Source organism: Camelus dromedarius, chromosome 23, assembly GCF_036321535.1.
Source record: "Camelus dromedarius isolate mCamDro1 chromosome 23, mCamDro1.pat, whole genome shotgun sequence".
NCBI lineage: Eukaryota > Metazoa > Chordata > Mammalia > Artiodactyla > Camelidae > Camelus > Camelus dromedarius.
The window spans coordinates 18,146,859-18,174,644 of NC_087458.1; the positions used below are offsets into that span (position 1 = coordinate 18,146,859).

General features: G+C 38.6%; 1 protein-coding gene and 1 long non-coding RNA gene across 6 annotated transcripts in view; one reads left to right on the forward strand and one right to left on the reverse strand.

Annotated features, from left to right (window-relative positions):
• LOC105092756 (uncharacterized) overlaps positions 1–27,786 on the reverse strand; it is a 182,058-nt gene that overhangs the window by 16,679 nt on the left and 137,593 nt on the right. For all 4 annotated transcript variants that reach the window (XR_010377542.1, XR_837475.3, XR_004131543.2 and 1 more), the window contains exon 3: positions 14,511–14,545. This is a non-coding gene — a long non-coding RNA (uncharacterized LOC105092756). The remainder of the gene's footprint in view (positions 1–14,510; positions 14,546–27,786) is intronic.
• LOC105092755 (flavin containing dimethylaniline monoxygenase 3) lies at positions 3,182–27,513 on the forward strand. 2 transcript variants are annotated; one of them, XM_010984499.3, is made up of 9 exons: positions 3,182–3,316; positions 4,760–4,897; positions 13,506–13,694; positions 15,694–15,856; positions 16,108–16,250; positions 19,173–19,372; positions 22,197–22,552; positions 24,735–24,807; positions 25,503–27,513. In XM_010984499.3, the coding sequence occupies exons 1-9, from the start codon at positions 3,296–3,298 to the stop codon at positions 25,843–25,845; spliced, it is 1,626 nt and encodes a 541-aa protein (XP_010982801.1). In that variant the 5' UTR covers positions 3,182–3,295; the 3' UTR covers positions 25,846–27,513. The 2 variants fall into 2 exon arrangements, with proteins under 2 accessions (XP_010982801.1, XP_010982802.1); XM_010984500.3 differs by lacking the exon at positions 3,182–3,316 and adding an exon at positions 3,598–3,689.

Below are 27,786 nucleotides of genomic sequence, written 5' to 3' on the forward strand. Positions count from 1 at the left end.
TAGATGACTGGATAAAGAAGTTGTGGTATATGTATACAATGGAATACTATTTGGCCATAAAAAAGAATAAAATAATGCCATTTGCAGCAACATGAATGAAACTGGAGATCATCATTCTAAGTGAAGTAAGCCAGAAAGAGAAAGTAAAATTCCATATCATATCACTTATATGTGGAATCTTAAAAAAAAAAAAAGACACAAATGAACTTATTTACAAAACAGAGACAGACTCACAGACATAAACAAACTTATGGTTACCGGGGGAAGGGAGGTGGGGAGGGGTAAATTGGGAGTTTGGGATTTGCAGATACTAACTACTTCATACAAAATGACAAGGTGCTACTGTATAGTGCAGGAAATTATGTGCAATGCCTTGTAATAACCTATAATGGAAAGGAATATGTAAAGGAATATATATATATATATATAAATGAATCACTAAACTGTACACCAGAATTTAACACAGCATTGTAAATTGACTATACTTCAATTTTTTTAAGCCACTTAAGATCCAGTTATTGGCTTACAGACAATAAGGCCTGTAAAAATCGCTTCTTTAAAAAAAGTTAAGGCTTTGTTTGAGGTCAAGTACCTAATAAAATTTTGTATGTTTCATGGATATACTTTTTAATATGAAAATACTGTATTTAAGGTCCTAAGGGATATACATACATATATTTTCATAACATACATATTACATATGGTCAAATTTACTGAATTGTTATATTCAGTCCCTCTATACCCTTATCTATTTTATTTTTTTGTTTATTAGAAGAAAATAATTCTTTTGTTATTATTGAAATTTTCCACTAAATTTTGAATACATTTTTAAATCAAGTTCTCTTTGTATTGTTAGTAGTTTTTGCTTTATGTATTTATTTAATTTTTAAAATTGAAGTATAGTTGATTTACAATATTATATTGGTTTCGGGTATACAAAATAGTGATTCAGTATTTTTATAGATTATACTGTATTTAAAGTTATTATAAAATATTGGCTATGTTCCCTGTGCTATACAATATATACATGTATCTTATTTATTTTATACGTAGTAGTTTGTACCACTTAACCCTCTTCCCCTATTTTGCCCCTCTCCCTGTCTCTCTCCCCAGTGGTAACCATTAGTTTGTTCTCTATATCTGTGTTTCCGTTTTGTCATACCCACTCATTTGGAAATTCTCTCTCTTAAGAAATGTCTTAAAAACACAACTACATGTTCATACTTTGAAGCTTTTTAGTAAAATCATCTCACAGGAGACCCACAATACCCTGAACAACGGTTCACTAGGATAATGTGGTTTCTCTAAAGCAAGGGTAGGTGTGTGGCCAAATCTGGCCCCATTTGTTTTATACAACTTGCAAGCGAAGAATGGTTTTTACATTTTCAAGTTGTTGGGAAAAAACTTCGTCACACAGGAACATTTTATGAGATTCATATTTCGGTGTCTATGAATAGGTTTTGTTGGAACACACCCATGCCCATCAGTGTACATATTGTCAATGGCCGCTTTCATCCTACAATGCAGAGCTGAGTAGTTGCCACAGAGATTGCATGGACCAGAAGGGTAAAATATCTGCTCTATGGCCCTTTGCTGAAAAAGTTTGTCAACATCAGCTCTAGAGCGCACATGAGGAAAGGAGGCATCGAACCCTCCCAGTCACATACAAAACGAACATATCTTTACAAGCTTGTATAGGCATCTTGCTGTGCGGTTATGGGGACTGTACAAGACCAGGAATAGAGAAAAGAGAGTGCGCCAGGACAATCTGGGTGCTTAGCCCCAACATTCCTTTAGAAAATCAGCTGTCAGTCTTCTCACCGAAGCACTCACATTTAAACTGCTGGCCTGCAATCCTAAAGCTGCAGGATCCAGCGGAAGAACAGTGGAATACAGAGAATATGGTCAGAAATTAAGAGCAATTTTAGGACCCGCCAGCTTCACCTCCTTAGGGTGCTATATCCTCTGAGCTAAATAGCTCTTCCTAAAATTCTCTCTTGCTGTGCCCCACTCCAGAGAACACGGAGAAAACACATAAAATAGTTTGGAAAAAGAGGGGGCAATGAAGCAGAGTGGCCACTGCCCCAGCGATGGCCTGGGCATTTGGGAAGATGAAGATGAAAAAGGGCTTTGCAAAAAGCTGCATCAAGCTAGGCTAAAACTAGGCTGAGGTGCCCAGGATAGAGGCTGGGGCTAGTAAACGTGTCCACTGGAGATGAAATATACTCATGTAAAGGGCAGAATGGGGAAGAGTAGCCTTTTTCACCTCCTGGAAAGAGACAATAGCACAGGCCTAGGTGGAATTGGGTGTATCCTGCTCATCCTTGGATGAGTAAGATTATAGGAATGGAACTGCTTCCTAAGGAGGGTATCCACAATCACTATAGTTTGTGTAGCATTAAAAACTCAAAAGAGCTCTATGTAAAATGAGAGGAGAGAAAATCATGTGATACGAATTGCAACCCTAGAAAACTTAGTGAACCTGTGATTTTATTTTTAAAATTTACCTACAATGCACATTTACTATTTGGTAATTGCTAACTACGTGCCAGATTTATATATACATATATATATAAATGTATAAATATAAATATATATATACAGATATATACTCTAAGCCTTGTAGCAATTGAGCAAGAAAGATAGTAGTAGTGTAGTATCCTCATTTTATTAATGAAAAAAACAAGAATTTGAGAGGTTGAATGGCTTGCCCAAGTCCACACAACTATAAGCGACACAACTAAGATTTGAAGTGTCTCTGACTCTCCATGTCACCACACCTACTTTAGAGATGAGCATTACCATCTCCGAAAGACATAAAAGAGGCAATTCCTCAAGAATTAAATCTATGCCGGTTTATGCTAAGTATCACCTGCTCAATGAGGCGACTCACTGGGTAAAATAATTGAGGTGTCCAAATTTTAAGTGATAGAGGAGTATGGTTGGTAGGGAAACAATTCTTAGAGACTTCAATATGCTTCATGCCTGGCAATTAGGTCCAGTTTATTTAGTCTTCTCACCAACATAATTTTACCTGGTACTAATGGATCAATTTATGGAATTTGATCTTTTTCCAATTTATGGAATTTGGTCTTTTCCTTTTGATTCTGGCCTACACACTGACCAGAATCAAAGAAATGCAAGACTGAGCAGTCGAGGACTTTGACCACCAAGGCTGAAAGAGAGGACAGGAGGAAAGAGAAAAGAGAAGACTCCTCTTTACTGCTGGCACATCTCAACTAAGCAGCTAGTTTTCAACAGTATCAGGAGGCTCCAAAGAGATACCTACAAAAGAATGAAGAATGAGAATAATAAGGTAAACTTTAAAAAAAGAAATAAAAAAATGGAGCAGAAAACTGCAGTCATCCGTCTGGGACAACTGCCTGAGTCCCAGGCCCAGCGTCCAGGGGTGTAAGCAGTAGATCAGGTTCAACAGGACTAAAGGGAAAGCAGGGATTAGGGCACCCAGAGACTGGAGAGGAGCCCCACCCTTCATGGGGAGCTGATGGTGCCTCATTTGCTAGAGGACCAGGAAATGAGCTCCTCTTTAACAGCAAGCAGCTCCTCCCATTTTCCAATCACCCTACTTCCCCGAGAATGTTGGTTGAGAAGAAGCAGTTTTTCTTTCAGACTGCACAAACGACTTGGACAGGACTAAAACAAACAGAAGAAGGGAAGAAAAAGAAAAGGTAGATAAAGAAAAAAAGGATGATATTGTAATGGGCTGAGAGGGAAAAGAGTGGGATTGGTAAATGGAGGAGCATGCTATATTTATACCAAACACGGCCAAAATGAGAATGACATATAATTCAAGTAGGCCTTTTATTTTTCCTGAGAATTAAGTATTATGATTCTTGTCATCCAAATGTATTTCTCTGCATATCTATGTGATTTTGTCTAAAAAGAAAAAAAAAAACAGAGAAGTAATAATAGGGCCTAAAGATACTGCAGGAACAGGAAAAGATTAGGAAATGTAATTTTTTTGAAGAGAATGGAAGTCAAGGGTGGCAGTTATTGGGAAGAAGCTGTTTTTAGATAAAGAGACTTGACTTTTGTTTTTAATTGAGAAGGTGAAGAACATTATTAGGGGAGGAAAGTATATCATGACTACATGATATACTGAAATACAGACATACCATACCTTATTTCTCATCAAGTCTGATGTCCAAGCAGAAACAAGAAATAAATACATGTGTGTATGCATATATGTATATGTATATATCTGTGTGTGTGTGTGTGTGTGTGTGTCTACATACACTATGTATTTGTCTTTTCTTTCCTGTATACATATGACTGTAGATGTGGGTATATGCATATGTGTGTGTATACATACACTATATATTTTGTATTCATATATGCATAAGTGTTTGTGGGTGTAAGTGTATGTATATTTGTTTTAGTTGTAAATCTCCTCTTCCTCCCATTCACTCTCTCCAGTAGAGAGTAAATGACAAAAGACCAAAGGCAAAGAAGATAAATATTTCACTAGGTCATCAGCTGCTTAATTTTGGAGAGTTGGCTAAAAACAGTGTTTCTTTTAGGAGGAAGAAAACATTCTCTTTAGAAATTAAAGAGAAATGCAAAGTGTAGTTAGATGACTAAAAGGAGTTCTGATCTTTTTTTTTTTTTTTTAACGTTTCTTTCTTGGTGCAAAAACAAAGTTTCTTATTAAGCCGGAGAGTAATTTTTAAAAAAAGAAGAAGAAGAATGAGTTTTCTGTAATGCTGTTACTGGAAATGACCTCTTGGCCTTTGCACAGGTGACCATGGTGAAGAGAGTGGCAATCATCGGAGCTGGCGTCAGTGGCTTGGCCGCCATCAGATGCTGCCTGGAAGAGCAGCTGGAGCCCACCTGCTTCGAGAAGGGCAAAGATGTTGGGGGCCTGTGGAAATTCTCGGTGAGTGGAACGCCACTGCAGGAGACTAGGTAGGAAGTGAGGTGGGAAGTATGAGGGAACACATTGCTTGAGCACAGGCTTCTAAACCATCAGTCATGGCAGGTTTAATCGCTCTAAGAAGCACAGCATCAGAAGAAGGCTGGAAAGTATGTCCTTACTTACTGCAGAAGCAAGTGAGATGATGGGCTAGCCAGTCACTGGGTACAGAGTTCAACTCAGATAAATCAATGATAAGTTAGCCACTGGGGATAAAATCCACAGTCAAATATTGATTAGGTTTATGCAATAGAATTGCATGAGCTGTTCATTTCCATTCTTTTATTGAGGTTGTGTAGCATCCTCTTGGTGATTCAGACCACAGATTTTAAGGTTTTGGGGGCTGACTTTGATCTTGCCAAAAACACATGATTTGTGGAACAGCTACAGGAGGAACTAAGAATACAACACACTGATTCGAAGTTCTTCAATGACTTTTTATTTCTGTGCATTTATCATAAAGACTCTATTAGCAGACATGGGTATGCACCCATTAAAACATTTCCCGTATTGCCTGACATGCACATCATTGGGTGTAGGGGGCTTTCCTGTGTCCCCGGCTCCCTTAGTGTCTCCAGCCTTAGGAGTACTGTCTGGCTAAGCCTACCCCTGTCTTTCTATAAACCATTACTATATATGCAAATATAGGAAGAGAACCCTTTTTAAGCCACTATTTCCTTCTCAAATGCAAAATTAATATTATACTTTAATAAAAAGGTTATATTTGAGACAGTGTCTGTAATAGCTCTTTAAGTGTTACAAAGATATGAGAATTATTCTTATTGATACAGACTTTTCTAGACTGTAAATAGCTCCTGAAACTACCCAGCACCTTGTATAACATTGTCAAGCCTAGTGTATGTCACTGGAATGCACCGACAGAGCTTCAAATTAGCACAGTGATGACTCTCAGGGCTATTTTACTGAGCACTTTCTATATGCCAAACACCTTTCCCATTGAAGCCAATCTTTATAGTAATCCTATAAGCTAGCTATGAGTTTTTCCCTTTTACAAATGAATCTGAAACTTTAAAAGAAAGGGAGGAAATGGCAAAAGGCTGGGAAATGGTAAAGACAAGATCCCAGTTCAAGCTGACTCATCTCTCCAGCGTTTGTAAACTTCCGGGCAGCATTTCAACAAGTGACCTGTGGAGCTGGGTGGTCTTCTGCACAGTGATCTTGACCAAATCCTCATATTCAAACGTACTTCACAAAGTATTGCTGAAGAAAGACACTGTTGATAGAGCTTTTGAGAGCAACTGCCTCTCTTGTTCTCAAGGAAGACCTTAAAAATTTTGAACCTAGCATCATAGACTGATAAACTACTCAGCTGCAAACATGTACTGCTCTTGAAGAAAAAGGAAAAACAGCCCAGAGGGTGAAACCTCCGGCCTTGAGACAGAGAGGGTCATCCCCAGGCCCTGAAACCTAATGAAGGTCACCCTGCTGGATTTCAAAATTGCTTGGGACTGCTAACTCCTTTTTTCCTTCCATTTTCTCCCTTTTGGAATGGGAACATTTCTAACGGGTACCCTATGCCTGTTCCATCATTGTATTCTGCGATAAGACAACTTGTTTTTTAGCTTCACAGGTCCACAGATGGAGAGGAATTTTGCCCCGGGGTGAATCATGCCCCAAGTCTCATTCATACCTGATTCACATCATTTAGATGATGAGATTTAAGACTTTTGAGCTGATGACATATAAATGAGATTTGGGACTTGATTTAATGATGCAGTGAATTGAGACTTCGGGGATGTTGGGATAAAGTGAAATGTATTTTGTGTTGGGATAAATGTGAATCTCTAGGGTCCTGACAGTAGACTGTGCTGGGCTACTTAAACAGTGGTCCCCTTAAAGTTATCAGGTCCTAATCCCTAGAACCTGTATATGTTCCTAATAAGAAAAAAGTATATTTGCAGACATAATTAAGAATCTTGAGATGATGAGATTTATCTTGTATCCTCTGGGTGGGCCCAAAATGCCATAACATATCCACTCATAAGAGAGAGGCAGAGGAAGATTTGACACACAGAGACAGAAGAGAAGAGGAGATGTGACCTCATCAGAAAGAGAGATTTGAAGATGCTGTGCTGTGATCTTGAAGATGGAGACAAGGGAATAGAGATGATAATCAACACAAGGAGAGACTAAATATTAAAGATCAAATTGATGGATAGACTAGGAAAAAGTCAGGGGAGGTGAACAATGGTTTGTATACCCAGAATACAAACCATTAGCCATGGAACACGGGTGGCCTCTAGAAGCTCAAAAAGCCAAGGAAAGCCAGCATCCACCAGAAGCTAGCAGAGGCTGTAAATGGATTCTCCCCTAGAGGGAGCAGAATGAACTCTGGAATGAACACGGCCCTGCTGACCCCTTGATTTAGGCCCAGTGATACTGATTTCCAACTCCTGGCCTCTGGAATCATGAGGGAATAAATTCATGTTGCTTCAAGCCGTCAAGTCTGTGGTTATTACTGAGGCCACAGGAAAGTAATACGGTTGATTATCCATGGTTTCCTACCTATTTTACCTCTGTGAGAGGATTTACAGATTGCCAGTGGTGGTGTGACTTGCAGTGTTTCCCAGGCTCCACCAGGAGTCTGCAGAGGTATGCCTAGAATTCACATTATGTGTTTATATTAAAAAATCACGTTAATTTTGTATCTTCGTTACCTTTAGTTTCTCAAGTTACAGTCACTCCACATTTTTTTTTTCTTTCAGAGAGATCCAAACATTAGCTGAGTGTGAAAAAAGCGAAGTGCAGATCATTCAAACTTTTGTAGCTGTAGCCCCCTCCCTCTAGTTCTTTCTTCTAACCCAGATCTAAAAGCAGAATGATGCGTTTCCTTCACCTGCTCTGATCACGGAGAAAATAAAGTACTCTGTGACTGGGCAGCAGGTCTGGGGGAAATGCCTTTCTTTCCCAGAGCTCCCCAAACAGTGTATCAGTAAATTGTCTGGATTCTGTCCTGAAGTGTTACATTAAATAAAGTCTCTCTTTTTTCTGGGCATTACAAACCATTGTTCACTTCCCTTGATTTTTTCCTAGTCTAGGTATAAATTTGATCTTTAATATCTAGTCCCCTCCTTGTGTTGATTATCATCTCTATCAAGCTCCCTAAATTTACCCAAAGCTGCGAATTCCTCCACCCCCCACCCACTCACCCAGCCATCCCACATGCCCACTAGCAGAGTCAACAAGCCTTGGGAGCAACAGAAAACTCATGCCCTATTTCAAGATCACACTGCTTTCTGATGCAAATGTGGCAACTAATCTACCACTTAATTACTTGTCAATAATCAGGCCCTGGCCACTCAGGTCTTTGATGTGATTGTAATTTTTAGTATTATTCTAAAAATGTATATTCTGGGGGCCTGAAAACTTTGAGGTATAAGAGCCCTAATTCTAAATTTCTAGTGCTCAGCGCTTTTCATTATGAACTAGGAACTCTACAAGGAGATCTACAGTTTGATCTTTTATCAGAGGGAAAATCATTTCAGGTAGAAACCATGTTAAATTTTTTAAGGAAAGAAATGTTTTCCTTTGAAGCCCCTTTTGGGGTTTTACTTGCTCTTTAAAATTGAAAATGCAATCTTTAAAACTATATTAAGGTTTACTTCATTATTTTTTATTTTTTTAAGGATCATGCTTAGTTTTGGTCAAACAGTAGCTCAGCAACCATTGCACCTTGCACTTTGGTCTGTCACTAGTTGAGGTACAACAAATCCAGTACTTTAAAAAGATGAAATACGCCTCATTTTCACATGCCCATGGAACACTTCTAAAACTGATTTTTAACCAAAAAACCTCAATTTTTAAAAATAAATATGTAAATAAAATTAAATTCTTTGTTAACAATACAATAAAACAGAAATTTATAACAAAATGAAGATGGAAAATACTGCCTCCAGGAAATTTTCAAGTTCTCTCTTCAAGATCTATTAATTTATGTTTTTCTACAAGTTTGAGCCCAGTCCAATAAAACAAGTGATTGATAATAAAAATGAGGAAAAATGGAAAGGAGGGAAAAATTATCACTTGCTGACTATCTGATTTTATATCATGAAAATCTAAGGACATCAATTGGAAAATTGTTAACAGAGACTAAAATAATACAGTGAGATGGATGACCACAAAATAACCAGACAAAAATCAATAGTTTTTGTATGTGTTAGAGTTAGCAAACTGGCTTTTTTATAGTACAACTGGCCTGTTTTATCTGATCTCCACATTTTAAAAATTTTTGATCTAATACTTTAAAATCAGGATATTTCCCATAAAAATCTAGCAATCTGTCTTCTTTTGAAAAAATCAGAAGAACAGGCAATACTGGATCTCCCCTTACTCAAAGTATACCCCGACCCTTTTAGACTGAATTTGAATTCTGTTACACCATTTTCATTTTTGGCCCATTTCTCATAACTTCCTCTGCACTTACAGAATTCATTTTGACTGGCGCTATGTACAAACAATAATCCCTTAGAATATTTGGAACAAAAGACCCGCCTATTTACAAAAGTTTCTATCTCCTCTTGTTCATATAATTTTCTCATTCTTTTTGTTTAAATTAACCTTCATGTTTATATTACTATAACCATGTAAATGCTGTTCATTGTAAACCACTTAGTGGACTCTGATTACATCTCCTTTCTTGAACAACTTTTTGTTTTCACTGGAGTTAACAGTTGCCTTGTGTCTTTGTTGGTTTAACTTTACAAATACTGTCTCTAATTCATCCCCTAATCTGTCCCACAGAATTTTGATTCTCCTCTCAATATATTTAAACACATCAGGTGTTCACAAGCTTAATTCTTCTCATAAGCATCTCTCAAAGGATGTTCTTCTGGACTGTCTTCCTTCTCTTCTCTGGGCCAGTCACATTGATATTACATTGGGTAACTCTGTCTTCTGGAAAATTTATCTTCCAACTATTTTGTTTATTCTCACAATTTAGTAGAGTGCATCCTCCAGCAGAAATTATACATGTAAAGTAAAAGACTATAGACCTTGAACATCTTATAGTATCATTATTTGATCCAGATCCCCATTTGATTATCTAGGCTTAGTTTTCAGCTTTCTTTGGTCTGTTAAGTCAACTGTCACTCATCCACCTATGTTCTATCTTCCAAAGTATTGTTGCTATTTCTTGTTTGCTTTTACCTTTTTCTCTTTTTTTCATTCTGGGTTCACACCTCTGATACCTTCACAGTAATTTTTGTAGAAGAAGAGTAAATGGATCTACATAACCTGTATGTTTAATCAGAGGTCTGGATTACTTTAGTAATCAAAAATAAACAAATAAAGCTACTTTCACAAATAATCAAGGTTTGGTTCTTGACCACTTGCCCCTCCAAAAAATTATATTTGAAAATGTAATTATTGATTCTAGAATAGTTATTCTTTTATGAACTTCTTCTAGATGAAATTCAAAGAATCAGTCTATAAACACAGGCTCTGAGATACACTGTAACACCAAGGAGGAACAGTGAGATGTCTATAATGTATTTTTTTTTCTAAGATAAAAGCAAGTTACAAATGATGTGTTTAATTGATACTACAACTCCTTTCTCAGTAATCATGACCTTTTGGGAGCCTAAGAAAAATTAAAGACCAATCAGCTCAGCATTACTAGGGAGATTTATTACCCTGGAGCAGCCAAAGTTGCAAAAGCACCTCAAACTTGCTTCAAAGATTTGCATCAATTTTATTATATGAAATTTCTCCCTTGTCATTACATTACACAATTTCCCCCAACTTTGGCTTGCTCCAGAACCTTACCTTTGGCCTTGTATTAGTTTTCTATTGCTGCATAGCAAATTGCCACAAACTTAGCTGCTCAAAACAACACTTAGTTATTATTACTCTCAGTTACACAGGTCAGAAGTACAGTGTAGTCCAGCTAAGTTCTTTGCTTAGGGTTTCACAAGGCCAAAAATAAAGTGTTGGCTGGACAGGGCTTTTATCTGGAGGCACTAGGGAAGACTCTGCACCCAAGTTCATGCAAGGTGGTAGCTGAATTCAGTTCCTTGCTGTTGTAAGATTAAGGTCTTCACTTCCTGCTGGCTGTAAACTAAAATTCTTCTCAGTACCTAAAGGTTGCCAGTATTCCTGGGTAAATGGCTCCCTCCATCTTCAAAGCCAGGAACTACAAGCTGAGTCCTCACGCTTTGAACCTCTGCCTTCTGCTACCAGCCAGAAAAAAAACTTCCCACTTGTAAAGGGATCGTACGATTAGACGAAGCCCACGTAACAACATAGTCATGGGACGAGGTATTTACAGGTTTCACCCATACTCAGAGGGGAAAAGGACTATACAAGGATGAGGTGAAAATTCTGCCTATCAAATGCCTCGTGTCTTAAGTTGAGGGAATATCATGAAAATTGTTGAGTGAAGCAGGCCAGCCAACCCTAAAATTCTCACTCTGTCCGAGGAGAGCCTCTCCTATTTTCTCCTATGAGTTCTTGATATTTTGCAATGTTTTATCCATCAGTGATACTGGACTGCTAAGGGCTCAGGTCACTCTTTTATGTCTAGCATAAATAGGACAACAAACAACCAGAATTACACAGAGAGCACTTAGGCATTCTGAGACACAAGGAGTAATCCCCTGTTGGCACAGCTTAATCTCCAGATCTCTTATGGATCAGTGCTCATTCTTTCTGATCCCCTCCCTGCCCCCTAGCTCTTTCCAAAGTTGTATCTGGGCTTGTGGAGAAAAAGAGCCTTTGGGACCTTATGGTGAAGGAAAGCCAAAGTTTCCAAAATTCAAACACAGGCCCAGTCACTGTCCCCTGGCCCCTGTGGTTCCTGTTCTATTTGGTTACCATTTGTGCTCATCCTTAAGGGATCTTAAACTAAGGACAGCAGTTGATGAACCTGGAGAATGTCCTCTCTTAACGTAATCAGGAACCAGTGAACCTCCTTGCTGAATAGACCCCACCTGCCAGGTCCAGTTTGCCCACTGAGTCCCTGACTCAAGTGGTCTACTCCACGCCATAGCTCTCTTAAAATGCCACTTAGCCCCGGCTGTGGCAACCCTCTGGTAAACTATCAAGATTGTCAGGTTAATAATTTCTTCATCCCCATTCGGAGTAAGCGGGAAATCTTACGTTTTGTTCAAATTGAATGGGTTCAAAAGAGCTAAACTAAGGTCCTACCTCTTTCTAATCATGCCATTTCTTCCCAATAACTGCTACTTGACTCTCCTCTGTGGACCTCCCCTCTACCCAGGTTGGTTCAGGGGGAGACTTTGAAATGATATCTTACCAGAATTTCAAATGTGAAAACAAAAGTCCTTCTTCCCTCAGTGTTTCCCTTAATCTATCTAATAGGCTATGTTAATCTCAAAAATTCAGCCCAAAGAATAGTGCTTAGGACTTAGGTGATTCACCGCCGTCCCCTTGCGTGCCTCTATTCCCCTTTCTCCTTACCCAATTCCTTTAAACCAGTGTTTTTAAACTGGTGACTATGACCCATTAGTGTGCTATGATATAAATTAATGAATCATTCTGAATGCTTAAATGGAATAGATACAAAGTATGTATGCAACTCAAGCTATTGAAAATGATTTGTTTCATAAAACTTTTGTTTCCTCTGTGTGTGTGTGCGCACATGCGCACAGGCACATGTATGTACTAGGTTGCAATGTAAAATGTATTACTAACTACGGAGTATGGTCAAAAACATTTGAAAAACACTATTCTAAATATAGCCAATGTTCCCTCTGCCCCTATAGATACATAAGAATGTATTATCTAATCCACCAGAACTACCTCATGATATACTAAAGAAAAATTTTTCCATTATGGTAAATACACCACAATAAAGATTTACTCTTTAACCATTTTAAAGCGTTCAATTCCATGGCATTAAGTTTATTCACATTACTGTACAATCATACCACTATCCATTTCCAGAACGTTTTTAATCTTCCCAAAGTAAAACACAGCAGAAATTAAACAATAACTCTCAATTCTTCCCTCTCCCTGGCCCCAGGCAACCACCATTCTTTCAGTCTCTATGAACACGATGACTCTAGTATCTCAGATAAGTGGAATCACACAGTGTTTGTCTTTTTGTGATTGGACTATTTCATTTAGCAGATGTCCTCAAAGTTAATGCATACTTCACTGTGTATCAGAATTTCCTTTTTTTTAAGGCTGAATGATACTCCATTGTATGTCTATGCCACATTTCGTTTGTCCATGCTCATGAGTTAACACATTGAAATCATGCACAGGTAAACTTTGGAAAATATCTATTATTGTATTTAACGGCTCAAAGGAATAAAATTATTCCAGTTACATATTCTTAAAAGAACATGATGAAATTCAGAATTTGTTTCCCTTAGAAAAGATGTTAAGAAAGATATATTCTTCTATATTCCAAGTTCCTTTGACTAGCATCAAATTGTTTAAGTGATGTTAATTTATGCCTCATCTTACTGAATTTATTTGTGGGTAAAGGCTGACTCAAAACGAGTGATGATTATTTGGAACTGGCTCTGACCGTGGTAAGTACACTCGTTTACAAACTCTCTTCCATTTAAAAATGATACTTTTACAGGACCATCCAGAGGAAGGCAGGGCCAGCATTTACCGGTCAGTCTTTACCAACTCTTCCAAAGAGATGACGTGTTTTCCAGACTTCCCATGTCCTGATGACTACCCCAACTTTATGCACAACAGCAAACTCCAGGAATATATCACTATGTTTGCCAAAGAAAAGAACCTCCTGAGATACATACAATTTAAGGTAAGATATTATCAAAAATTAGTTTGGGGCATAACTGTGAGGAATTCTATATTTATTACTAGATTCTCATTTATTCCTTTCAGTATCTCTTTCATATTTGCCAACATTTTTAACAATGTGGCCTCTCTGACTCTAGGTTTAGAGAATATACAGTCTTCTTAAGAATATGTAGGAAATTTACAAAACTTAACCACGTACAGTTCTTAGGCCAAAATGCCATAAACTTAGAAGTCAATAGCAAAGAGATAAATGTAAAATATCCATGAATTTATAAATTAAAAACTATTTTTTCCTAAACAACTTATGGGTCAAAAAGAAATTTCACTGTAAATTTAAAAATATTTAGAATGAAATGATATTTAAATTCTATATATAAATATTTGTGGGAAGCAATAAAATGAAAAGACAGCCTACGGACTGGGAGAAAATACTTGTAAACAATACAACTGACAAGGGCTTAATTTCCAAAATATACAAACCGTTTATAGAGCCCAATATCAAAAACACAAACAACCCAATCACAAAATGGGCAGAAGACCTAAACAGACATTTCTTGAAAGCAGATAGCCAGATGGCCAACAGGCACTTGAAAAGATGTTCAACATCACAAATCATTAGAGAAATGCAAGTCAAAATTACAGTGAAGTATCACCCCACACCAGTCAGAATGCCCATCATCAAAATGTCTACAAATAAGAAATGCTGGAGAGGGTGTAGAGAAAAGGGATCCTCCTACACTGTTGGTGGGATGTAAATTGATGTAGCTATTATGGAAGACTGTATGGAGATTCCTTAGAAAACTGAAAATAGACTTACCGTATGATCCAGCAATCTCAATCCTGAGCATTTATCTGGAAAAGACAAAAACTCTTAATTTGAAAACATACATACACCCAAATGTTCATAGAAGCCCTATTTACAACAGCCAAGACTTGGAAGCAACCTGTGTTCATCAGCAGATGATTGGATAAAGAAGTTGTGATTATATATGCACAATGGAATATTACTAAGCCATAAAAAAGAATGAAACATTGCCATTTGTAGCAACATAGATAGACCTAGAGATTATCATGCCAAATGAAGTCAGACAAAGACAAATATATGATATCCCTTATAAATGGAATATAAAAAATGATATGAATAAACTTATTTACAAAACAGAAACAGACACAGAAGACAAACGTATGGTTGCCAAAGAGGAAAGGGGGGAGGGACAAATTAAGACTTGGGGATTAACAGATAAACACTACTACATATAAAATAGATAAACAACAAGAACCTACTATATAGCACAGGGAACTACATTCAATATCTTGTAATAACCTATAATGGAAAAGAATCTGAAAAAGAATATGTGTGTATATATATATATACATATACATATACACGTATAACTGACCAACTTGCTGTACGTCTGAAACTAATACAACCTTGTAAGTCAACTATATTTCAATAAAAAAAATAAAATTAATATTTGTGGGAAGCAGTTAGAGCAAAACTCTCATGAAAATTGTAAGCTTAAATGTTTTATATTAGGAAATAAGAAAGGTTTCTCAGGTAATCCTTATGCACACTAAATTTGGGAAGAACTTATACTCTGAATATAGACAATATCTTTCATTTTAAGACAAAAAAAATTTAAAATGCCTTAGGAAATACATTAGGAGATAGTTGTTACTATAAAAATGATTATTGTGGTAACCGCCTCTTGTAAACTATGATTCAGCTCACTGTCACATCGCTAAAAGGAGTCACTCTTGTACTGCAGAAAATACTGGTTATGCACAAGAAACCATGTGGGGATGAAAACATATATACCATTTCATGTTTTGATTTATTCTGAAGGACTTTTGAATTTGTAATACATACCTTAATAATGAATTAAGTATTTTTCCTAAGCCACTAATTGAGGGCTTTTTTCATACTATTTGGGTAAGTTGGTGCTAAATCTACCTGTTAGCATAGAAAAAAGAAGGCTATCTTTCTGTGTTTCTCTTAGACTATTGTATCCAGTGTAAACAAACGTCCTGATTTCTCAACCACCGGCCAATGGGATGTTACCACTGAAAAGGATGGTAAAACAGAATCAGCTATCTTTGATGCTGTACTGATTTGTTCTGGACACCATGTGTACCCCAACCTACCAAAAGAGTCCTTTCCAGGTAAGGCCAAAATTTAGGCTGCCATCTACACATGTGGTATGAATGAATAACCTTGATAATGTCTTTTTTATATCTATAAAAGTGCAGTACATAGAAGTACACATTAAATTAAAATATGCTTCTATTGTATCTAATATGCTTAGAGTGTTAAAATTCCTTGTTACTGTGACTATATTCACCCATAAGATCTGTTGCGGCAGTTTTTAAAATAGAAATCAAAATGATTCACGTGTTTCCCACTTTTCACTCAGGAATAAACCTTTTTAAAGGCAAATGTTTCCATAGCCGAGACTATAAAGAACCAGGAATATTCAAGGGGAAGCGAGTCCTGGTGATTGGCCTGGGGAATTCGGGCTGTGATATTGCCACAGAACTCAGCCACATAGCTGGAAAGGTATGCCTCCCAGAGAACTATCTTTAAAAGGATAGAAACACTTACCATCTGAAAGGGGTGATATGAAACAGGGGGAGGAGCAGGGTACTTGATGCAAAGTCAAAGTAGTATTTCATATAGCTCAACTTCCCTTGGTAACAGGTGAGATTTTTAAAGAGCTTGATCTGGCAAAGGCAGAACATCAGCAAGGAGTAATGTTCTCATTCAACAGTCTTTTTCTTTGGGACATTTGGAGTCTAACATGTGTCCAATCAATTCCTCCAAAATTAGCGTGGATATAGGGTTACTGTGGATATAGGGTTAAGGTTATGTCTCTGACACTCTTGGGTAAATCCTTCAGTCTCTCTGAATATCAGTTTTCTCATTGGTAAAGTAAATAAAATAGAACCTACTTTTTGTTCTTGGTAAGGAGTTAAAGCATTTGAACATTGACTTCAGCAATATAGAGTCCTACATTCATTCATTCATGCATGCATACAGTCATCCCATGGTTATTTGTTAAGAGCCTACTAAGTGCCAGGCGCCACCTTGAGTGCTGGAGAAAGAGTGAACAAAACAGGCATAATGCCTGTTCTGGAACTCAGAGTCCAGTGTAGAAAACAGATGTTAGATGAGCAAATGCACAAGTGTCTAATTTTTCACTGTGAGAGGTGCTAATAAAGGGAAAAAGAGCACGCTGTGGGAAGGGATAACAGCGGCGACCTATGAAGACTGGGAAGTGGGAAGGCCCTTTTGAGCTGATGACATTTAAGCTGAGGGCTAAAGTTGAAAAAGAGGTTCAGTGGCAGACGAGGACCCCAGGAAGATGGTCTTGAAACAGAAAGAAGCTTAGAGTGAAGACACTGAGAGAAAGCCCCTTAGCTGCAACTCAGTAGGTCTGGAAAAGAATAATGTGAGGAGAGGTTGGAAAAAAGATGGAGAAGAGGTGATACCACACCCTTCAGAGCATGTTAAGGAATCTGAACAAATGTCACCTACTAGCTTTGGAAGATCCTTGAGAGATTGACTGCTCAGAAGCCCAAAGACAGAAATCCTATCCCCAGATGTCTTGCCCACCAGTTTCACACTGGGCATCCCCAATATAGGTCCATTTTACATCATGATATTATAATCAATGAGATCATGATAGGACAAGTGGCATAAAAATATATTTCTATTTATTAGTTCAAAGCACTATACTAGACAACATGGAGTTAACTAAATGGCCCCTCTTCTCCAGGAATTTTAAACCTGTTTGGGAAAGCAATACATCAATATGACATAAATTGAACATAACCTCAAGAGCTAAGTAGAAAGCATAACAACAGTATAAGAGCTGCCACTGGAATAAAGGATAAATGAGTGATTCAGGATCTAAAGGCTATGATTACAGGACCGAAGGCCCCAAAGTGGAGGGAGGCCTGAACAGTCTAGAAGGATGTATGTACATCGTATGGTTGGGGAGGTGGCCAAAGGTGTTCTTGGAAGGGAAAATAATATGAGAAAAGGTGCATGTGAGACAGGAGTGAGCACTGAGTACTTGACTGCTGTGGCTTCATCTTGCTAAAGTGGAGATTCTTAGTAACAACCTGTATAAGGCATTATGGTGCTCAAGAACCTGTAAAGCAATATGTGCTCTGGTTGGGGGAGGAGATAGTCTGAATGGTATTATATGTACTTTACAGAAAAGGTAACTGAGGACAAGAAATTTCAGTTGTCTTCTTGAAAGTCATCAGAGGAAGGCAATGTTGAGCCACAGAAGTGTTTGAGGATCAAATGCCAGATATGATTCCAAGGAACGGAGCAGTCACAGGAATTGAGACAGGAAAGATCGGAGTCAGGTTATGTCATATGCTTTATTTAAGGAATCGAATGACAGGCTAACAAATTTGGATTTCTCCATAAATAATGATAAATTATTTCCCCCTCTTGAGCTAAGGAAAGATATGATGAAACTATAGATTTCAGGGTTTCATTCATTAGCTGTACAAATGATAAATTAGAGAGAAGAAAGACCAATTTCAGAGGCTCTCAATTCAGTGATGCCTCAGTCTCTTCTTACTTGCTTAGCTTCCCTTATAAGAAATACCTTGAAATAGCATTATACATAAAAATTCTGGAAAAAAAAAAGTCATGAAAAACTACACTGTTAGGGATTAACAGGACAGCAGAGGGGGAAAAAAAGTACATATTCCACGTGAGGCGATATTAGTCATACGGCGTGGGTCACCACATTGAATAAATCCTCTCGCAGATTTGATGTGGTGGGCATCTATTTCCATTTTATGAATAAGGAAACTGCGTATTAGGGAAGTTAAATGAATTTGTCCCAAATCGTATTATTAATAAGTAGCAGAGTTTTTCTTATTCCAGATCGCTTGCCTTCTTTGGGGTGGTGGGAGGCATTCTAGGTCAGAACGCCTCTTTGGAGATCACAATTGCTTGTTCGTAGACAACGATTATCAGATGGCCACTGGCAGAAATATGACTAGAATTTAGGTATTGGTCACCTATGTTATAGGAGATTTGATTAAAACATGAAAATTTGCCTGGAACAACCTGACAGGGTGTTGATCCTAAGATGTAGATCGTTGGGGTGTGTCCTCCCCTCTGAGGGAAGGGAAGGATGTTTCCCTTCACTTACTCTGAAGCTAGGATAGTCCTTTCAAATTGTCCCAAGTAGAAATGAGAGGCTGGGCCTTTATATCCCTGCATCTATCCACCACTGAATGCAGGGAATCAGAACGTGTATAAGATGTTGGGTGAGGCCCCCTCTTCAAACAATGCAACTCCCAAAGACGGCTGACAGCTGAGGGCTGCCCTCTGGCCACACCCCCAGCAGCCAGTATAACAACTCCATTCTTAAAGGCAGAATTGGAGGGCATGTCACAACATCCACTGTGAACGGTCACCACTCTAATGGTTGAATCGGTGTTTCTTAAGGTCATCATCAGCTCCAGAAGTGGCTCCTGGGTGATAAGCCGGGTCTCGGATGATGGCTATCCATGGGACATGATGTCAATCTCTCGATTTGAAACCCTCCTCAAGAACGCCTTACCAACAGCCATCTCTGACTGGTGGTACACGAAGCAAATGAACGCAAGATTCAAGCACGAGAACTATGGCTTGATGCCTTTACATGGGTAAAGCACAATTAAATATAATATGCCTGCTAACTTTTACTTCAGTGTCAACAACCCTAATGTGTGTTGTATCCCCCACATAAGTCAAAGTGAAGTAATCACATCTCACATTTCAGAGGATAAAGAATTGCAAAAATGGGGACTGTTTGCCTATTTCGTAATCCTCCTTACCAGATTTGCACAGCTGGAAAGTTATGTAATACCCTGGGAGTCCCAGAGTGATAATAATAAAATCAGTTAGTGTGTTTTAGGCACTTAATGTCAGAGGCTTGCTAAGCCCTAACATGCATTATCTCATTTTACACTCATGACGACTATGGGGATGACTCTATTGTAATCTTCATTTTAGAGATGAGAAAACTGAGGCTCGATGTGGTTAACAACTTTACCAAAGTCACACAGAGAAGTTAGAAGCAGTATTCAAAACAAGTTCAGGTCTGCTGACTCCAGCACCCCTCACTCTTAACCACTTTGCTCTGCTGCCTCTTTCTTTAGTGGCAATGTTAAGTGAAGCAAAGCATGACTTGCCCTGTGCTACCCTCTCATCACCTGCCCCTTAATGCAGCCCTCCCACTGAACCATGGCCACAATACTGGCATCTTCAGTCTCCTCACTGTCTCCTATAATATCCCCAAGCCAGTCACATGATGGGAAATTACTTACGACATGGGGTAAAAAACCCAAGTTATATCAAAGTTAACTCATTCACTCAACAAATATTTATTAAGCGTGTATTATGTGCCCGGTCCTGTGTTAAACCCTGTGGATACAGCAGTGAACAGAGAACATAAAATCCCTGTCTTTGTGGAGCTTAGACTCTAGTATTGGGAAACAGACAGTAAACAATAGCAGAAAACCATGTGGTGATATGTACCAAGGAGAAAAAAACAAAGCAGGCAAGGATAGCAGGAAGTGCCATCAGGAAAATTTTAAATAGAGTCCTTGAGGAAGGTCTCACTGGGAAGACTTTTCAGCAAATTGCCAAAGGAGGTGAGAAAATGAGCCATGAGGACATCTGGGGAAGAAGTATCCCAGACAGCAGGACCAGCAAGGACAGCGCCTCTTCAGGGGTGTGACCAGTATGTTCAGCAAAGTACAGTGGGCGTCCCTTCCTGGAGAGAAGGGTTGGGGAGAATAGAAGGAAATGAAACCAGAGACATTAAAAGAGCCAGCTGATGTTGGGTCTTCTGGCTTTTACCCTGAATACAGTGGGAAGCCATAGCAGGCATCTGTACAAATTAGGGACAAGAACTAAGTTAGACTGAAGAGGTCACTTTGGCTGCTGTGGTCATCATTTGGTATAGGGGGTAGGTCAAGGACGGAAGTGGAAAGACTAGCTAAGAGGATACTGTCAAAAACCCAGATGAGAGGAGACGATGGCTTGAACTAGGGTCGTCAGCAGCAAGTGCTCAAGTGTGGTCAGATTTTGGATATAGTTTGAAGGTAAACTCAAACAGAATTTCTCGTTAGATTGAATAAAAGATGTGCGAGCAATGAGGGGATCAAGAATGTCTTCGAGACTTTCGATCTGAGCAAGAGGACAAGGGTGAAGGTGACATCTACTGAGATATGGAAGACCATGAGAGAAGCGGAAGTTTAAACACATCAAAGTTGATATGCCTATGAGACATTTGCATAGAAGAATGCTGAGGAGTCGTGGGATACACAAGACAGAAGAGATTCAGACCCTAAGGTCCAAATGTGGACTGGTCAGAATATAGACAGTACTTAGAGGCAGTGCCACAGTACATGGCAGCTTGAAGATCCTGCTGGCCTTGACAAAAGAAGTTTCAATGTGATAGTGGGTCTAAGAGAAATGGCAGGTAATTCGAGCAGTTGAATCGAGCATTTTTCCAAACAGAATTCCAACTGATCTCATCATCCAGCTCAGTTTCCTCCCCAGTGGAGTCTCCCATGGCTCTGTCTCTCACAGCTCCCACCATCCTACAAGAACAAAGTCTTTTCCTTCAACATTGTTCACATTCACCCCTAAGTTCAGATTGATCTGCACTCACTAGAGATATTGCTGAATAAAAAAATAATCAAAAGCTCTCTCTAGTGACCAAAGATTCAAACTAGCCTCTTCCCTCTCCTGATCTTATTTAAATTCCTGGACGCTCCTTCCCTCACCTGACTTACGCCTTTGTCTACGTGGGGCTCACACTTCCCCCTCTAGGAGAGAACCCAACTGCAGGCTTCCCATCTTTGGCTCCCTTTTTCCTATTTGACATTCTTTACATCACAATGGCCACTTTGGAGTATACTGTATTAAGAACAATGGCTAACATTTTGAGCACTCTCTGTGTGCTACAAACTATGCCAAAGTCTTTATATCACTTAGGTCTCCCAATGACCTGAGCTAGGTATAACTGTTATTGCCACTCCAGATGAGAAAGATGGGGCAAGAAAAGTTAAGAAACTTTAATTGGATCAAGGTTCACAGTTGATAAGTAGCAAAGAAAAAAATTCAAAGTCCCAGGTACTCTGACTTCAGGATTTTTTTTCCCGATATAGGCTTTAACAGGCAAGAGGGCCAGGGTTCTTATTCTGGGATTTGGAGAGAGCTCTGTGGAAGAGAAGAGAAAGATCATGGGAACCAGAGAAAGCAAAAAGCTACTTCTCTTCCTCCACAGTGTTGCCTTACATCAGTTTTGCTCTTGGACTGTATTAGTGACAATCCATGGCACCCACAAAAAAAAAAATCTTCGGTAGTTTTCTCCTTCCGTACTAATTAACAATTAATAATTATTAATTAATTATCACAGGCCAACAAAACAAAGAGGAAGTATTACCATTCTAATTGTTGTCTCTGTTTTCCACGCAGCACCCTGAGGAAAGAGCCTGTGTTCAATGACGAACTCCCAGCTCGCATCCTCTGTGGCACCGTGTCTGTTAAGCCTAATGTGAAGGAGTTCACAGAGACGTCAGCCATTTTTGAGGATGGAACCATGTTTGAGGCCATTGACTGTGTCATCTTTGCCACAGGCTACACTTACGCCTACCCCTTCCTTGATGACTCCATCATCAAAAGCAGAGACAATGAGGTCACCTTATTTAAAGGCATCTTCCCGCCTCCACTGGAGAAGCCAACCTTGGCTGTGATTGGCCTTGTCCAGTCCCTTGGGGCTGCCATCCCCATAGCTGACCTGCAGGCCCGCTGGGCAGTACAAGTACTAAAAGGTAAGTAGACAAAGAGGCTCATTGATGGGGAAGATGGATGCCGATGAAAACAATAAGTCCTAATCACAAGGGACAAATCCTAGGTCCCATTCAGTTTCAAAAACCTATAATTCTATATTTTTGGTGCTATATATGTAATTAAAATATATCACATTAGATTATCATATGCGATAGTGTAAGATATTATTCAAGGAGTGTTTTTTTTGATGACCCCTTAGAAGTGTTATTTACCCAAGAACTTTCATTGAATTTGAGAACATCAGAGCTTCTCATTTTAAGTGCAAGATAACTTTATAAAATTATGATTTCAAAAACTCAGTAGAATGATACTGCTTGAGAGATCAATAAAATAAGATGTTTCCAAGCCAATATCCAGACAACTTTAAATATCCACAGTTATGAAAAAAATCATGATTGCTGGAGAGGAAGTGGCTTTCCTGCTCTCTTTTCTTCCCTGCCATGTGTCAGATAAAGACCGGCAGTAGATCATTAGAAACAGAAAGTACTTGATGTGGTACACAGTCAGTCTCTAAGGTAGAGGAATACTAAGTCCCTGTATTTTAAAAAGGAAAAGGAAACAAACTTGACTGAGGTCTGGCAAAGAAGGAAGCAAGCATCATCCAGCCCCAGGTACTGGGATCAGATTCACACTAAGGTTGAATGCAGTTGTGCTCAGATTCAGATCATAAGACCAAACAGGGCCATGGTTAAGGAACAAATAGAGATGTCAGAGTTTAATGTGCAAAGTTTTGCTGGTCTTGGAGGTATGAGCTTCTGGATAAGGAATCTTAGCAGGCCTGTTTCCTTTGAAGCCACATTGAAGGCTTCCAGTCTGCCTGACTTGCTGGGATTTAAATGTTCTTTTATACTGTGTCATTTTTCACCACCAGGCTGCACATCACTACAGTCCTGTAATCAGTGATCTCCTTAAATCTCCTTCACTCCCCAGCCCCTAAGCAGAGATGTGTTGCAGGGTAATGTTGCTCCTGTGAGGTAGCAGCCACGAAGGTGATGGCATGAAATTCCACTTAGAAAGAACTGTGCTTAGGATTCAGGTTCAGAAAGACTGGTATTAAAAGGCAAACACTTACTCTCTGTGAAGACAGGAGTTATAACCTGGGCTCTGAAGAAAAGAGACAAAGCAGAGACCCAGTCAACAGAGGATCAATGTACAAGGTGAAGACTCAGTCTCAGGGGAAATGGGAGACAAGGCAAACAATCCAATTTGGGGGATCCAGGGCACCAGGACACAGGGACCAATTACAAGTAGCCCAATGGCAGTAGCTGGTGGGCTACTGAGTACAGCCTCTTCTCCATCTCTCCTCTTGCTCAAGGACAGAACGGGTTCCGAGGTTTGGAACAAAGCTGTCTCTACAAAGGCTGTTCACATGGTCCTGCCTGTAAGGACTGCAGAACAGCGAGTTAGGCAAGTCATTGTAGATCTCGAGCAATTAGATCTAGGCTGGGAATTCTAGCCTTGTTCCAAGTGATCCCATAATTGCCAAAGAAACAAACTAAATTTGATGTATCTCTGGGTATAAAGGTTTGGGTCTGGGTTTTACAGAATTCTATAAACCTATGTCAGGATGAGCCTGAAATCTTGGGGCAGCCCCAACTCAGATCTGGTGTATCCTTAGTGGCTTGTGGACAGTCCATATCCTCAGTCTCATCTAAGAACTATCGGCTCTTCAGAAGAAAATTGGGACTTCACTAAATTCTGTATCTTTTCTGTCGGAAATCCATTTTTCTGGCAAAGCAAGATAATTTCCTATGAAGTTTTTTTTTCATAAATCTTAAAGAGGTACTGATTTACCTTTGGCTATAATTTATTAGATAATATCCTTAAAAATAAAGCTGAGAGATTAGAGTATAATCCTTGAAATTTATTTTTTTTAATCTGGTAACTAGTTTAAGAGCAAAGATACAAAGATATAAGGTTATTTGGGTATGGGCTTCTAATTATTGTGACAAATATCAGCACTTAGAAGACTGAGAATGACCTGTATGTTTGTCCCAAAATGACCACTGCTCATTTGCTCAAGATTTTATTTTGCTAGACAATGACAAAAAAAAAATTGGAAACGCTAATGTGATTCATAACTCATTATTAAAAAGGAAACATTTCAGGCTGATCCTATGCCAGACTTATTTTAACTACTATCATGTCCTTCTCTTTTTTTAGGAACTTGCACTTTGCCTTCTGTCAAGGACATGATGAATGATATTGATCAAAAAATGGGGAAAAAGCTCAAATGGTAAGAGCATCTATTATAAATGGGACTAGAGTTTTCATAGAAAAAAAATCAGAATTTTGAATACTTGGAACCGATTTAGTCTTAAATGGTCCTGTGTGAGATCATTAGGGTGACAGCTATGAGCTAAATTCATTCATTCAACAGATACTTATCAAGGATCTATTTTGCACTTGATACTAAGTCCTGTTTTAGCCCTCTATGGCTCCTGCAATACAGCATGGAAAGGAGACCCAGAAAGATTAGCAATCAGAGGCATTTGGGAACACATGGATGTAGGCTTCTATTTTTCAAGCCCATAAATCCCTTAAGTTGTAAAGGATGGCTTCTAGCCGATGGCTCTGATGAAAATGACTCAGATAAGTGAGAAACAGAAGAACTGGGCTCCAATCCTACCTCTGCCACTAATTAGCTCAGTGGCCATAAATTCATAACTTCCCTTGAGCAAGAGACAATTTATCTATGTGTAAATCAGCCTTTCCCAGCTGCCCTGCGATGCTGTGGAATGTCCAAATGAGATCAGTTCAAGAAGGTCTTCAGTAAAAACTACAAAGTGCAGGATAAGGAGCAATTGTCTGCTTCCAACACCAGGGACCAATGCGGATTCCTGCTGATAAAAGTGCGTGGGGCATTTCCCCCATTCTTGTTTCTGCCCAGAGCTTGGATAGCCACAGCCTTGTTTCCTCTCTCACCTCTAGGTTTGGCAAAAGTGACACCATACAGACGGATTACATTGTTTACATGGATGAGCTTGCCTCCTTCATCGGGGCAAAACCCAACATCCTGTGGCTGTTTCTCACAGATCCCAAGCTGGCCTTGGAGGTGTACTTTGGCCCTTGCAGCCCGTACCAGTTTAGGCTGGTGGGCCCAGGGAAGTGGCCAGGAGCCAGACATGCCATCCTGACCCAGTGGGACCGGTCACTGAAACCCACGACGACAAGAGCTGTTGGGAATCCAGTGAAGCCTTGCTTATTTTACAGCTGGTTCAGGCCCGTTGCTATTTCTGTTGTGTCAGTTGCTATTTTCCTTCTGTTGATCTAAGCATCGTTCCCTCTAAGAGTCTGGATGTCACTGACTGCTCCTGGGAAGAAACTTCAACAGTTAAGGATTTCACACCTCCCACTTTCCTATTCAGCAGGCATTAGTCAGTAAAACAGTCCTACTTCTAGACTTTTAAATAAGCCCCTTTAAGAATCATGTCAAGATCTGACGAGAACATGGATCATTTATTTCTCTTTTAGGATCGACTAACTTTTCATAATTCCATAATACTTCCATAACATTTCATAAGTAGATATATGCTCTTGATCTCTAACCTAAATCAGCTCCTGAAACATTGGACATGATTCCTTTCCTCCGTGAAACAATGTTTGAAATATGTATTTCAAACCTAAACAAAGAGCAAATAAAGCAGAAGAGCTAAGATATGGTAGCCTCAGCCTGCTTCTACAAACCGTTTGCAGGCTCAAGGGGAGAATTTGGCTATTATATTCCATTTTCGTTTTCTGCTGCATCCTCTAGGCAATACCTCCTGTTCCCTGGCCAAGAAACAGCATGGAGACCCCATCTATCATGAAAGTTAGCAAGAAGTAACTCATTGTATTTATATTCTCAATAAGGAAACAAACTTTCCAACGTGTAGCAGCAAAATAACAACAACAAAAACCATAATGAATAGAGCACCAAATATATCTTTTAGCTGAATGGAAAATCTTTTAAAAAATTAAATATTTAGCCAAAATTGTTACCAAAGTCTAATGCTACCCTTATAAAACCTGATCATGTATATCATATAGAATAATACATGCTTATAGATTGGTGTGCCAGAGTAAATCTAAATTTTTGGTTTTTAAGTATTACTACATGATATAATTAAATTTTTGATCATTAAAATTTTTTAAGTTTGAGGGGGATGGTATAGCTCAGTGGTAGAGTGTGTGCTTAGCATGCATTAGGTCCTGGGTTCAATTCCCACTATCTCCAATAAAATAAATAAATAAACCTAATTACCTCCCCTCAAACATAAATTAATTAAGTAAAAATAAATAGAAAATTTAAAAATTTTTTTAAGTTTGACATTATGGAGCAGATAAAAAATCTGTCCATATTATCAGTCATCAGGGGGCCCTGTATGTTGTTAAAATCCATATTTCTTACTATAGCTTCACTTCTAATCGAAGCCAATAGGGCAACAAGAAGAGGAGACCATATTTTTCTCTAGTTCTTTCTTCTGTTTTCTTTTTTAATTCTCTTGATATTTTTATCTTTGGGTACCAGACTTATCATGGATATTGTTGCCTCCAACTTTAAATCATTCCCTTTTCCTAACTGTTTAAGTTAGCAAAATAACATTCTGCTTTCAAGGTCTTCTCACAAGAGGTGAAATATTCCCAAATATTCCCAAGTGAGACAGAACTCTTCTTGAAACATTGTAGCCTAAATGGAATCAAGTAAACAAAAATTAAATACATACATAAAATTTATTTGTTTAGTGTTATAAATGCTAGTATGCAAAATAGATTTAAGATTAACATTGATGTGACATAACTTCTGTTATTCTTCCTCATATTATTTAACTTTTGGTAAATGTTCATTGGCTTATGAAGGATATAATATTCTTCCTAAACTGATGCAGACAACACACTCTCTTAATAGTTCTACTAACATCATCTATTTTCATAATAAACTGAACTATTACCAATGTCTTAATTACTTTTGTATATAACATTTCTGCATATTTTACTCTGATGAAACCAGATATATGTGTATATATAAATACCTATTCCAACCGACTTGAAAAATTTGAATATATGAAGCACAGATTTTTTCACTCCCAGTTTCATCTAGAAATTCTTACCAGTCCTTTAAAGTACATAGTCAGATACTAAAAATAAAACCAAATGGAATTTTTTTGTACAGCTGACACAGCTCTACTGACTACGTATGAAGATGACCTGCAGGTTCATGGGATTATTGGCCACA

Excerpts from the sequence above, each read along its gene's own strand:
- LOC105092755 (XM_010984499.3), top strand. The coding sequence starts at position 3,296 with ATGAAGAATGAGAATAATAAG. Across the intron at positions 13,695-15,693 it reads TGAGATACATACAATTTAAG|ACTATTGTATCCAGTGTAAA; the intron begins GTAAGATATTAT and ends TGTTTCTCTTAG. Across the intron at positions 19,373-22,196 it reads GGCTTGATGCCTTTACATGG|CACCCTGAGGAAAGAGCCTG; the intron begins GTAAAGCACAAT and ends TTTTCCACGCAG.